Below are 15,126 nucleotides of genomic sequence, written 5' to 3' on the forward strand. Positions count from 1 at the left end.
TGCTTTGAGGTGGGATTGTTGTATTTTATTGTTCACATTTTCCAAATTTTTTATATTCTTTTTCACCTTCTAAATTACTTTATCATTGGAGGCTATTTTTATGTCCACCCAGAGCTCATTTGTGTCTTGAGCAAAGGAGGGGTCCTAGTGCTGAGCTGTTCCCGCCCTCGGAACACACCTGTCTCTCCCACCGATAGTCTTTCCTGCCTATCGCTCAGGCATCTCTTACATGTTAGAATTTAAACTAGAAAATTTAAATTCTGTGGGGGAGGCGAGCTCTCTGAAGCCATCCCACTCGTATCCTCTGACGTGAGAGGAGATTCGTAGGTGGCTGCTGGGAGCCTTCTGCACTCTGCGGACTGTTGTCAAAAGTGTATATTGCTTTTTATTTTTCCTCTAGAATAGTTGTGTCCTATCCTGCCAGGAAGCTGGGGGCTCAGCCAGGGGATTGGGTGAAGTGGAGGGAAAAAACAGAGACCAATTATATCATCAACTAGCGATGACTCTCCAGTCCGAATTCATTTTTCACTAAGTGCTGGGGGTGGAGGGTGGGAGAACAATTACTTGGAGATATGTCGCCCATCACCAGACTTTAAGGCCCTTCCAGTTTCCTCTGTAAGAGGAACTCTTAATATAGCATCTTGGCTAGGGTCCACGAACCCCCTAAAATCACACATCAATGGTAAAATTTTCTGGAGCCCAGTGCTATCACCAGATCCCCAAAAGAGTCAGTGACACATCCCCCTTCCCCTAACAATTGAAGATTCCTGTTCTGTAAGAACAAACTCTTTTCTTAGCTTACTCACTCCTATTTGGTCTCTTAAGTCCACATTCAACAGGAGGTTGGAGAGGGGCTCAGTAGGGAAACTCCCCTCCAGGAACCTAACAGAACCATCATCCACGGCTTTAAAACAAAGCAACATGTCAGTGGGAATGTCTGGTGTTATCATCACTCAGACATCCTGAAGGGTTCTATATGGCACTTTTTAATCAAAGTGGGATTTCATCTGTGTTAACATTTCCCAACTTTATGTCACAGATAAATTTCTTTAAAAGGGGTACACATTAGGGGAATGCATTGTTTTTGTTTTTTAACCCATCAATCATTATGGGTATACATGGTCATACCGAGTGGTATAATGGACTTTGGAGACTAAGCAGGGAGGAGAGGAGACGTGGGTAGGGATCAAAAATTACCTTTCGGGTGCAATGTAGATGGTTACACTAAAAGCCCTGACTTCACACTATACAATTCATCCATGTATCAAAAAACCAATTGTACCCCCTGAATCTATTGATATATAAATAAATAAATGTTAAAAATAAATTAAAAAGTACATGGAAGAATAAAAATAAATAAACAACAAACCCGTCAATCAACAGTATTTAGCAAGAACCCACTGCGTACCCAGCATTGGGCTGGGACTCAACAGAAACTTGACCAGGTCCCCAAACAACACCTGTCCCCTCATCTAGCAATTTCTTGTTCAAAGCACACACCTGGTGAATATCTTTCCACGCATTAAGTGGAATCGAAATTGAGAGTTACTCATATTACTTTCCCAAACCCTCGCATCCTCTGGTATGAGTCATCCACTGGAACCCACCTTTTTTTTCCCTCAGATACTTTCCACTACACATAGAAGCAGACTCAGAGAAACTCTTCAGTAATACTGCCAGCTATTAGGGACTGGGAGTCTACTGGATATCCCCATTTAAAAGCACAAATATAAAATCCCTTTGGGTAGCCCACAAAAGCCATTTGTTTGTGAGAACAATTAACTTATTGGACTCAGATGTTCATGTAGCCACTGTTGTCTTTATGGCAAAACATCTTCTCCTGTGTGGCTCTACCCACCACTTAATTCAATTCAACTCATCTCTCCTGAGTGTCTGCTGGGTGCAAGGTACTTAAAGTTAGTCGCACTGCCCCCATGGCCACATCTGGATCTGTCACACCTCCTGGGTCTCCACATGACTTTAATGGTCAGTGGAGCCTGCAAATCAGCAGTATTCATGTCCCTCCAACAGCTTCTAGGATTCCTCTAATTCTATAACTATCATATTACTATGCGGCCATAAATGGAGGAAACTCAGCCCAAGTTCTGGAAACCTGTTTGCCAAGATCCAGGAAAAAAGGCAGGTAAATCAGAAATGAGTTTGGCCAGGGCCAAATCCCTAAGCATAGCCCTGCTGGTGGTGGAGGGGCAGACTTCTCTTCTATAAAAGTCCCTTTCCTGTGACAAAACATGACACATGAGATGGTTAAGAAAGGGAAAACATTATCTGCAGCTGCACAAGGAGAAAAGGAGTTGAATTATCCATTTTCTGAGGCTTAAAAGACCTTGATGGGAAGGCAAGACCATTGATGCCAATTGAGAGAAAACCAAATCACAACTCATAATTGCAAAGTATTCTTTAATATAATAGAGTTTAGTGGTTCTTTGATAACAAAAAAAATCTGGAGACATGCTTTCCTGAAAAATAAATTATCAATATATAGTTGAAGAAAAATGTAAGATGAGGCATGATCTTAGAAATGACCTGGATTAAAGTCTTGCCGGGGTCACTACACCTCCCTGGGCTTCTACTTCTTCATTTGCAAAGTAAGGGGACTGGAACACATGACAGCTAAGGGCTCTGTAAACACTGACAGTCTTTACGTGCTGAAAATCTTTAAATTCTAAAAATAGATTTTCACAAAATTTTAAAAATTCAAACACAAAGAGTCTTATTGCTGATAAGGGAAGTCCCAAGACTTTGCTTGTCAATAACAAAATACTCAATGAGTAAAGTAAAACCGAGAAGAACATCATCTTTTTGTCCCGTCACTGTGGCAACCTAGTAAGCTGGCCCAACTCCTTTCATCTGGTGGTCCAAAGACGGGAACAGACAAACACCATATGGTGAAATAAAGACACTCAAGTGCATTAATTAGATGCCAGCTCAGGCTCACTCCATCATGGCTGTTTGCATCACATAAAAATCTGCAATAATTAAAAATAACTAAAAGAGCGTTGTTTATACTGATAAATAAATGTCATCAGATGACTACCTGACAATCCATATTCGACGAGTTTCACATATTCACAAAAGTTTTAGACCTGTTTCCAAATCTTTTTTTTTAAACGAATGATGAAACAGGCCCAGAGAGGGAAAATGACTTGCCCAAGGATACATTGCTAGTTATAGGTAGAGCCAAGATCACAACTCGGTTCTTAACTCTTAGCATGGAAGCCCTCTCATCTCATAAGAGTAGCTTTCAAGGTCTCTGTGGAGAAGACAGACCAGGGCCTAACGTTAATGGACCCACAAAGCACAGGGCCTAAACCCCAGGGAAGCATAAACGATGAATAGACAGGGAGCCCGGAAAGGGCCTGAATTCCCACCCCACACCCAGCGCCTGGATAATGAGAGCGTCATAGGCCCAGGTAGGCTTCAAATCTTGTTAGTGGGGAGAAAAGGAGGCCATGCAAAGAAAGCTGCTGAAAGTAAGCATCCAAGGACATGGCCTACAAGATCTGAGGAAGCTTTTTACCTCCATCATCACCAACATTCCACTACCAAGTCACTTACGCATCTTTTGCAAAACTTCTGCTTAGAGAAAAACACAATGAGGCTAACGTTCAGTTGGTGCCTAGTACATACCAGGAGATGTGTTTGGTATTCTCACTTTTTTTGTCGTATTTGACCCTCATAAAAATTTTGCTAAGTCTTTTCATCCCTATTTTGCAGATGAGGAAACAGGTGAGGAAACGTGTCACACAAATGGCAAGCATAGAATCTGACTCAAACTGAAAACAAAGGCGCCCTCCACCACGCCGCTGGAGTCTCCTCCCGGCCTTTGGGCCACTGGCTGCCTGAGTCTGGCCAACCCAGTAATTTCACCCCCAAGGGGGATAAACATCTGGGCCATCTTCTTGAATTAGCCTCTAAAATAGCACAGCAGGATTTACTAGATTCTACCCAGATGCACTGAGTTCACAACTCATTTTAGGAGAGAAAAGACATAGGCGATAAACAACTCAGCTTGGAAGTTTAAGTTGGCCACACAGCTTTCTCCAGTGAAATGAATTAAAAAAAAAAAAAAATTTCTCCCAAGTCACAACTTCCAGAGTCAGATCCCAGAAGCCCACTTCAAGTACACAGCATATTAACAAATATAATGTTCAGAGATGCCAAGGGAGGCAGAAAGAACTAACTTACACTTATGTCGAGACTGCAAAGGCTAACAGCATCTTCATCTTGGGCGCTCTGCTTCCGTTTTCGCTGCAAAACAAACAATAAAACAAAGTTCAAATGTAAACAGAGAGTATAGCTTTGATGAAGTAAAGAAAAAAGCAACCAAATGGCACATGCAATCCTTACCATTTCCACCATGCTACTCAAAACCTTTAACCAAGCTATGTAGAGGAACAGTTCTAAGAAGACCTGAGAAATTATGAGGAACTATTAAGCTCTAGGATAATTGGTTTATATTATTATTCTTACTCATGCTGCTACAGTTTGTCTCTTTCTGTGTTTCCCTTTTCCTAAATGTCGCCATATATCACAGCTTAGAAATTTAGATACAAAGTTCAGATTCTGACTACTTTGTAAGAAGAGATTAGATTGGAAAGAAAATCTAATTCATCTGAAGATATTCCATTTTTAGAGCTGCTTTGTACTTGGGTAATTTAAATTTTGTTCTAAAACTCAGCCAAGGTCCTAATGTAATCACAGAACCACGATGCTGGAAAGAACCTTAGACATCTTCTCTAACCTTTCTATTTTGTAGCCATAAAACCCCAAATTCAGAAAAGTCACTATTGAACTGAAGATAATTGTATTTGAAATGAACTTATAAATTTTTGACTAAGGCAGTGTGCCAAGTTAGATTTGGAAAAATGTTTTTTCCTTTTTATACAAAGAAAAGAAATTTCATCTTCAAACCACAATAAAGCTCATCAAAAATACATCCATTTCTCTTCTGCATCCTTAGCTTAACCAACCAGTCAAGTGTTTCTTGAGTCCCTAATCCGTGACTTGCTAAGTCTCCAAGCTACCAAAAGACCAGAGTCACTGGCATGAGGTTATAGGAGAGTCTAAAGGGGCTCTTTGGGCTCTTCAACTCCCAAAGAAATCTACCTTCTCCTCCTCTATCTGAACCCTGAGCTTGGACAAAGGCAGAGATTGGAAAGCAACCAGAACTGTTTTTGTCCATATTACTGTAATTGTTCTATAATTTCTTCACTTCAGCAAAGGTTGTTGAGCATCTACTATGCTCCAGGCCCTGTGTTTGCTCCCAGGAATGCAAAGGTCAGCGATTCCCATGGTTAGGAACTCATGTGCATGTAGCAGAGATAGACCTGTTACAATTAACTGTAACGTGGTAAGATCCCAACATCTTAGAGAAAGTCACTTCACTTCTCTTAACCCTTTCTCAACTCCAGGGTGAGGGGCGGGGGTAGTGGTGGTAACATTAGCTTCTACTGTCAAAAGGAGAGGAATAAATGCAATAATGCATTTTAGACCCTAGCAGAGTGCCTGATACACAGCAGGTGCTCCAAACATGATTGGAGGACTCTAGAAGCAGAGTGAGGGAGGTCTTCCCAGAGGATGAGGCTTTTGAATAAGTCTAAAGGAAGAATAACAGTTTGCCAGACAGCGGGGCGGGGAGGGGACTGGGGTCTCTTTTTGCATAGGCAGCTACCTAGATACTTCAGATCTCAAAGGCACACATGGTTCCAGCCAGAGCAGTAGAGTTCTAGATCCACATATTTTCCCATGGAAGCAGTGGTGCCGCATGCACACAATCACCTGAGGAATGATTTAGAGATGCTGATGCCAGGAGCCATTCCAGGACGGCACCCAGGAATCTGCATTAGTAAGCTCACCAAGCGATTTTTACGAAGTCAGATACTCCGCTCGGGGTCTTGGGGAGAGGTGGGGGCTTGAGAAGACGATGCCAACAACCACTCCAGGCACACTTGCCATTTTTGAGGATGCTTCATGTTTATACAGGGGCCTGGTTCTTACTGATTCACCATCCAGGTACTATTAAAAACAGCACTGTGGTGTCAGTGAAACAAATTCCCTGGCTTATATTTGTATGGTGACTTTTTGAGGCAGGTACAGGCAAGGGATTTCCCATGCTACAGGTAAATAAACTGAGGTCAGGAGAGAGAAGCAATTTGCTCAAAGTTACATGGCTACAGTGTAACACTCTGAATCCAGGATTCTAATTCCTAGGGCAAAACCCTTTCCCTACACCATTTAAAATATGTGTGGCAAATAGGTTACGTCTCACCTGCCACCTGGAACGTCTGGTAGGGTCTCCTTGGGGCACTGTATGGAGAAAGACTACACGGCATAGCAAGTGGAAGAATGCTGTGACCAATGAGCAACATGTGCTCAGGTGTGGCGTGGGGAACAGCTGTCCAGGTGTCCCGCTGCCTAGAGTAAACCATGCACTTCCTGAGTTCAGCTTCTCTTGCCCTGAGAGGCTACAGTATTACACCTAGGAACCTGGGAGGTGCCATGTGGAGGTTGAGGCTCTGGGATGTTATCCATACATGGGGAATAATGCCTGCCAGGACAGGCTGTATTGAGGACCATAGGTGACATGTGACAAGGCCTGGCACATAGTTTGTACACAATAAATGGCAGCTCTTGTTACATGTTTTGCAGACGATAAGCTACACAGATGTTTGCTGCTACCTGGTATTGTCAGATAATAGAATTTTATGGTGTTATACTTCTATTCCTAGGGCTCAACTGTTTTGTCAACCTGACATATTGATAGTAGCCTGGTAGCCCTAGACACCACACTGGTGAAAGAGAGGGGATAATAAGAGAAGCTCTTCACCCCACAGGCACACAGCCCTCTCCAGGCCAACTCAGCACACTACCCAGATCCCCTAACCTGCCAGACACTTCCACATGCCCCAAGTGTCAAGTTCAGAAGACAAATGTCCTCTAATGGCCTTTTTAATTAAGCCACAGACAGTTAATCTGGGATAGAATGATCTCCTTAAGAAACCCACACATTTTGCAACATAAAAGCTGCTTGGATTATGAAAGTGGATTTTCTTTTCAATTTTCATTACATACAGTGGTGACTGACCACAGCTAGCAACAAAAAAGCAGCCTGAAGTTTAAACTCTGGGCTCGAAGCAAAAATTTCACAAGGCATTGCTTAATCATTTATAACTTCACTCTATGTTCACTGAGCACTTTTGACATGCAAAGCCCTGTCCTGGGATACAGCACTGAATGAGCCAGGCATGTTCCCTGCCCACTGATTGGGAGTACAAAGAAAACAAAATAATTACAGATTGTGAACTCTGCTGTGAATGAGTCAGACAAGGTGGTGAGACAGAGACTAGCAGGGGGGACCCATTTTAGAAAGATAATTTTATTTAATTATTTTTTTTCTGGTTTTTAGTTGACCTTTTCCATGAGACATAAGCCCATGGAGGCAAGACTTGGTCTGTCATGGTCACAACACCAGAGCCTGGTACAATACCTGCTACATGGCCAGCATCCCCCAAAATAGTATTTCTTGATTTTTTTTTTGTTGATGCCCTTGGTCTTCTTCCCATTGAGAAGCTTGTTGTCTTCACCAGTTACTTCAGAGGGGAACAAGTGGAGAATGCAGAGGGGACCCATGGGCACCCATCCCACCAGCCAGGCCTGCTCAGCCAACCCTGGAGATAAAGGGTTGAAGGTGGAAGAGCCACACACAGGAACTGCATATCCCGCCTGCCAGGAACTGGAATTTCTAAAATATTGGGAAGCTCAGCTCGTGCCAATTATCTACAGAACAACTCTTGGAAGAAATCACCAGTTGCAAACAATACATGGAGACGTGGACAAACGAGCATCTCAGAAAGCAGAGGATGCAGCAGGACGCTGCACTCATGCCGAACTTCAAAGCAATTCATTATGATAACAAGACTGATAATAACGACAGTGCTAGCCTATTACACACTCACTGCATGTCAGCCACAGAGTTAAATCCTTATATAATGATCTCGTTCCATCCTCACGACCACCCCATGAAGTAGGTAGGAACTATAATATAATTACCTCCAGTCTACAGAGGAGGAGATGGAAGCTCGGAGAGCAGCAGGGACTTGCCCAGGGTTTTATGATTAGCAAGTGGTGGAGCCTGGATTCAGGCCCAGATCTGTCCTACTCCAAGCTAGGTGCTCCCCCACCATGCTGTCCTATCCCAGAGTCTGGGATGGCACAACATACCTGCAGAGAGGGTCTCAGAAGGTGTTGAGCATGAGTAACGTGGGCAGAAACGCCTTTGTAACATTTATTCTATACTACAGAACTGACCTTGAAGACCACAGCACACTGTCTAGACCAAATCAATTTTGTGGTTCTTCCTAGTTTGAAGAGCCCCCACTGCCTGCCATTCGGTAGGCTAGGGCCTGAGCCAAGGCCCTGCCATCTTCCTTCCTCTGCATCAGTAACCACCATTCGGTGACCTGGGGGAGTTCTTAGGCAGGAAGGACACCATGTCTGAGCTGTGCATTTACACACTTGCTCTGACAGGTTCCCAGCCAATATGAGGAGCTGAGGACCCACACCCTGTTATTCTTGTCAGATTTACTTCCCTTTCAACCATGAAAACAAAGTACCTTGGGTGAGCCCAGTAATTGTGCCATAGTCTGTGCTCTCGGATTTCGGCACATAACTTTAAACCTCCAGCACCCTACACCGAGCAGTAGGTCAGTGAATAATTTCTGAATGGGTGACTAAAAGAAAGACTGAATAAAAGAGGCCAGTGTTCTTGAGGGGACGCCCTTCCCTTCCGCTAACCACCTGGCTGTCAAAATTAAATCAAAACCTCAAAAGCAAAGGTCACTGAAGGCTGAAATTCTTCAACCTCAGACTTCCTTGGAGACTTAAAACCTGCCAGTTCAAACTAAGATTCTTGATTTTCAAATAAGAAAGAGCTTTTTCCTTACTAGTGGGGGCATTTATTTTCCTTAAAATACATAGACATGCTAAAGGAAATCACAGTTGTTTAGACATTGGTCCAAACGGGACTTAGGCCATTTCTACTCCTCCTACAGGAAGGAATGTCAGATCTGTTCAAGGGTGAGGCACATCCCTGACCAACAAATCTATCCATGCACTGCCTTAAGCAATGGCATGGACACTCAGTCTCTGTGCTTGAAGAGCAAGTAATCCAAGATAGATAACACCTCAGATTGAAAGGAAACAGCCAGCAGAGCCAAACCATAAATGAACTTAATGGGCACCTGAACTCCTTGTCTCAACACCTACATACCCATCCGGGGGTGGGTAGGAAAGGCAGTTACAGGGGAGAATTTGAGGGAACGACGGACCTGGGTGTAGTATCAGGGTCCTTAGCCCCATAAATTACATATTTGATGGAGACAATTTCTAGAAGTGCTGGAGTGCTGTAAAACCCCCCTATGCTTCTTGAATCAGAAAACGGCCAGGAAGTCCCTTTGTTAATTTGCAATAGAGCAGAGCCCTGAAGTACACACACTGAGATGTGAGGTCTCAGAGAGATGTGAGTACCTCGGATGGATCAGGTGAACTCTGCCAGAGCCTCGTTACTGATCACTCCACCCTGCTGTCCTGAATCCTTAAGCCTTCACCTGCATCTTCTGACCCACTTTCACAATGAGTTACTGTTTCCCGGGCCACTCTGTGGCTATCTGCTTTTCAGATTGGCTACTTTCTGACAGCACTAGGCGGACGTCTAAATCTCATCAGTAAATGACCCATTCTGCTATTCTAGGGGAAGCTCTCTGGGAAGAGCACCGATCCTATCCTCAGCTCATGGGTTCTCAGAAGAAGAGCTGGCCCTGGTCCAAGCCTTAATATCTTATCCTTAGCTGGCTTGGCTTCCATCCTCTCAAGACCCAAATTCCTCTTGGAATCCTTTGCAGTTTCGGGAGAATCACCAGGTGTCTTCCAACACACAAGAGGAGGGACGCAAATGCCAGAACTGGGCACCTGCTGTAAGCCAAGCACTGTGCTCCCAGTTCAATGGACGGTCCCATTTAAGCTTCTCCTTAATCCAGCGTAAGTGCACTGTTGTGTTCATTTTACAGAAACGGACACTGAAGCTCAGGAAGCTGCAGTGACTTCCTCAAGGTCACGAAGTTAGTGAGTGCTGGAGAGGGGATTTTCCTGAGGCCAGCCTGACTGCCAAACCACTGTTCTTTCTGCCATACGATGCTATTTCTCCATTTATATTGTTTAAAAATATATGTGTTTCCTTTAAGTTACTATATTAGAATAATGTAAAATACAATTAAATATAATATGTGTTTCAAAACAATATAAAAAGGCTCACAAAGCATTACCTATATACTTCAAGGAAATTAAGAGCACAAATGAGACAGACTGAGTTCAAAATCTAGCTGCACCTTTTGCTACTTGGCATGACTTTAGGCCAGTGACTTCTTTATTCTGTCATTCACTCAACAGGTATTTACTGAGGATCTACTACATGCCAGGCAGGTTCTAAGTGTGTGGGATATATCAGTATCTATAAAACACTTCCATAAGCTTTGTTTCCTCCATCATGGGGTTACTTCAAGGATTAAAGGATATAAAATATTTAGAACAGGGCCAGGCAAGAGATTTTTTAAAATGGTGATTATTATTGCTACTATCACTATTACTGTAATTACTATCACTACGATTGTCACTGCTGGTATAATTGTTTTGTTGTTATTTGACACTAAGAGGGAGGCAGGGAGGATACTAGAGATGGGGGAGCCTGTAGGGTGAACAGCAGACCCGAAATGCTGCCAGACCCTCTTCCAACTACCTCGGTCCCACAGGGCTCTCCACAGATACTGTCTGGATACCTTCGGTCACGTTTGCAGTGTGTCGTTTCCACTTTTTTCACAAAGACAAGGACAAATGCAAGCCTGACTTAATTTTAAATGGCTAAGATTGAATTGATTAGTGTCAGAACAACCCTGTTATTTAATCACAGGGCTTTTCTATTTAATAACCAGGTGACCAGAACAGCAAAAATGCACTGATGGAGAGAGCGCAGCTCCTGACTTGGCAGCAAATAGTCCCTGATTAGTTGTTTGTAATTATTCAATTTAAACCAGATCTTGAACCTTTTTGATTTATCTCTTTGCTGGCAAACAGCTTTGGTGGTTTCAGAGGCTTTGATGCCTCGCCTTTCATCTGCGCCTTCTTTGGGGAGAGATTAGCAAAAGGAATTTGTGTTCTTGTACTTGCCCTTAGCTGGAACTTGACTCGCTACACTCACGTTTGAGCAGGGAGAGAATCCACATTTTGTTTTTCTCAGGTCTAAAGCTCCAGCGGTAAGCAGGAGAATTGAGAGAGGGAACCCCTACTCCATTTTTAATACACGGCTTTTTGTTTCTTTCCCCTTTTTAAAACATTCTCCCTTTTCCAGCATCCAGGAACCCTGGGCCTTTTTTTCTAGACTCTCTTCAATGTGCTCAGAGGGTAGAGAACCTGGAAATCGTGATGCCTTCTGAGCTGCGGGAAAATAATTTTGACTATCATAATATGCAATTTTGTGCTCGGATGCCATTAACTATAGTTTGAAGATGTTAGGGGGGCTCTACAGTCAGACCTGGTGAGTTTATACCTTAGTTATGCCATACATTTGCTGTGGAATCTTAACCATATCACTCCACCTCTTTGAACCCTAGTTTTCTCATCTATAAAATGGAGACACTAATAGTACCCCACTAATGTTGTGAGAGTTAAATAGATCAATGTGTATAACGGCCTTCGCACAAAGCCTGGCGCTCAATAGCTACTCAAATATTAACTATTAGTAGTAGTAGCAACAGCAGCAGTAACAGCAAGTGAGTGCAGGCACCAGGGGGAAAATCACGAAGAAAATACTTAAAATGACTAAAAGTATACTCATTAACTTGATTTTGGCAAACTAGGGAAAACCCCTATCATGATTTTAGCCACAGAACACCTGGCCCTTAGCTTGGTGGGAATAAGAGATGAGACAGTATTAACCAAGGAAAGTTCTTCCTCTCCCATGGGAAGGAAAAAACGTTCAACCAAGGAAATGGGAGGAGCAGGGAACTGCAGCCAGCCTGCCAGTGCCACGTCTGCCCCCACAGCTAACAAGCAGTAGGACTCTCTGTCATCCAACAAACATTTCCAGACCACGCTTCTCTCCAAAACACTCAAGGCCAGAGGAGCAGGAGAAAAAACAGAAACTCTGTCTACCCAGGGCAAAGGGCTGGCAAGTACATTTTCCAGAAAGATTGTCCCAGGAAAAAACCCATATGGGTGGGAGAAGGGTTTCATATTCACAGAGATATTCAACAATAGGATGTGACAAGAAGCACAAAATCAAATTAACCAGAGCACTTTTTTCTAGGCCTTCTAAATTACTATAATTATTTTATAGTTTTTCCTACTGGCTCTCAGGTGCACTGAATTGGGTTCATCAAAGTCCCTGGTTTGTAACACAGTATTTTCACTGGAGCTTCCCTGCCTCTCTTTTATTTGTTTATTCATTTATTTTTTTAATACTACAATAAACTCCTATTTCTTAAAATTCTTTACTGATGAAATAGTTTGATGCTATTATCAACAAAAATATTATCCATTTATATGTAGTTTAGGGAATGCCCAAATAATTGTGTAATTTATAGAAAATTGCTCCATGTAACCAATCAGCGTAGACTGTCCAAATGCATGATTCAAATTCAAACTGCTTATCATCCCCAATAATACTGAGAACCTGAAATTACAAGGAGAGTTCTCAGTTCTTCATTCATACTTGGCTTGTGTTCCTGCCTTCTCCTACCTGGAAATGGCCCCGGTGCTCGTGATACCTTATCAGCCACAACACCCCATGGACTCATGAGCAGTTTGCCAAATGCCAACAGGCCTTTAACCATAGGGAGAACAAGGCTTCCCTTTGGCCACTGGTGTCTGGAACATCTAGTCCTTGTAGCAAGTGGCTGCACAAAGCAGAGATGAGAAATGCAAGAGAATGGGCTGCACTTGCCAAGCTGCCCTGTAAATCAGGACATTCCTTTAAATAAACAAAAGGCTCCCTTGCAGAACCACTTAGTGTTGTCTACCATATTGGAACTCACAAGCTCAGTTGCTGGTTTGTTTTCTTCATTGTGTATTCTGGCTGCTCAGGGTAGCCCCCCACTCCCTTCCCTTTGCTGGGATTTATAGCAACCATCTATTAAGAAACTGCCGCCTGCTGGGTGCTTTACATGCATTATATCCAATCCTTACAGCTGTACAAAGAAGTTATTACACATAGGAAAACTGAGGCTTCAAGAGTTTGAATGACTTGACTGAGGCTCCTCTATGAGTGTCAGATCCAGGTCCTTGTGTAGCAGATACTGCCGCCCACATCCCCTTCACAATCACCACTGCCCTGCATGCTTCAGTTTCCACAGGCCAGAACTGCTGCGGAGTTAATGCCCCTGGCACCAGCCTTCCACCCGTGATGGACTGGAATTGGTAGATAAGTATGCCAGCTTCCTAAGGCTCAGTGGGACAGCGCCGAGGTACAGTCTCAGTCTTGGCTGCCCATTGGAATCACCTGGGACTACCCGACTATATTCTTCCTGGGGGCAGGGACTGCATCTCTTTTGCTACCCAGTGTAGCTAGAGCAGCTTGCATGGTGCCTGGTACTCAATAGGTGCTCAACGAAATCTTTGTTGAATGAATGAAACTATGTAATAAAATTCATTTGGTTCATTTGTCTGAGTCTCCTGCTGCTCTTGGGTTTCTATAGTCAAAATTCACAAATGTCATGGGCTCCAGAATAAAAAATGATATTATATGGCAGTACTTCTTAGCACTTAGTCTTCCTGAAAAGGTATTCTACATCTTCAGATTTGCCATTTTGTAGGCAAGTGGGTTCATTTGTTTACATGTGTCAGTCAACAAACATTTGTTGAGCTTTCTCTGTGTGCTGGCTGGGTTAGGCCTTAGAAATGCTGGGAAAGTTCTGGACATGAAAGAATTCTAGTCTTAGTAAAACACTGTTTTCCTGGGAAATGGATTAAATGCTGGATAAACATGCTTTGATTCTACAAAATCCAAGTCTCAGTTTCAGACTTCAGGATAAAAGTGATTGGGATAGACTTTGAAACAAATATTCAGGATTAGAAAATTTAGCACAAAGTACTGTTCCCATTCTCTGCAGCCCATTTGGCTCATCACAACTTTTACTTTTTACTCAAAACTTGACAGAACATGACGGTGCCACTAAAGAAGGAATGCCCTGAATACCTGCATGTCCCTGGTGTTTAGGGGCTCTTTGCCTCCCTCCCTGTAATTTAGGGTTGTGGTGAGCCCCTCCTCCACTTTCAAAGACAGCTGCAGGAGGAAAATGTCCCTCTAATCACAGTTGACATCTTTCCAGACACCGCATCAGAAATGCTAACTGGCTTTCACGTTATTGTTCTGATTGCCTCTCTGCAGACTACTGCCAAGAGCATTATTCTCAAGTTAGTCATGACCATGCTGAAGGCTGGTGGCCTCCCCTGTGCTGAAGGAGCTCTAGCTGGGCAGGGAGAGGGACCTTTGTCATAGGGACAGTCCCCGGCTGTTCCCAAGGCTTGGGTGGCCTCCAGAGGCAACACACTGAGGAGAGGGATTAGGAGGCTTTGTTGGCATATTCAGGTCCACTGTTCTGAGAGTAAGGGTATTAATTACTACACAGTTCTTTCCTTATAGTTGTTTCTTTCCTATGGAGAGAGAAGGACATCTTTAAGGACATCTTTAGGCCAGCCTCTTATGAGAGTTTCCGATTTTTTTTTTTGGAGGAGAGCTATTTTTGATTAAATAATGCTTAAATTATCTTCTTCTTGGGCCTAAGGAATTGTGCCCCAGCTAAGATCCAACCAGATTCTGCTGAAGTGTCTGGGCCGACTCGCTGCCTTACAGGAGCTTGAAGGCCTCCAGGCACCGAGGGCCAGCAGGTCCTGCAGAGCCCCTGGGCAGTGCACAAATGCCTGATGCCCCCCAGGGTTGTCGGAGGAGAGGGTATTGGATTTCCCGAAGAGGAGCAAATGGACACAGGACTTTTTCTTGGGGAGGGCAGACCGTGCTGGTTATTTGTGAATTTATTTTGTTTTACTTTTGCCAACTTT

The 15,126-nt window shown here is 43.4% G+C and overlaps 1 protein-coding gene across 1 annotated transcript in view; it reads right to left on the reverse strand.

The window, feature by feature from the left end:
• Nucleotides 1-15,126, reverse strand: part of ARHGEF3 (Rho guanine nucleotide exchange factor (GEF) 3) — a 198,196-nt gene that overhangs the window by 165,379 nt on the left and 17,691 nt on the right. The window contains exon 2 of the mRNA XM_012640761.1: nt 4,207-4,269. Coding sequence (XP_012496215.1) covers nt 4,207-4,269 — 63 coding nt within the window. The remainder of the gene's footprint in view (nt 1-4,206; nt 4,270-15,126) is intronic.

This window comes from Propithecus coquereli, unplaced genomic scaffold (assembly GCF_000956105.1).
Source record: "Propithecus coquereli isolate 6110/MARCELLA unplaced genomic scaffold, Pcoq_1.0 Scaffold1, whole genome shotgun sequence".
Lineage (NCBI taxonomy): Eukaryota > Metazoa > Chordata > Mammalia > Primates > Indriidae > Propithecus > Propithecus coquereli.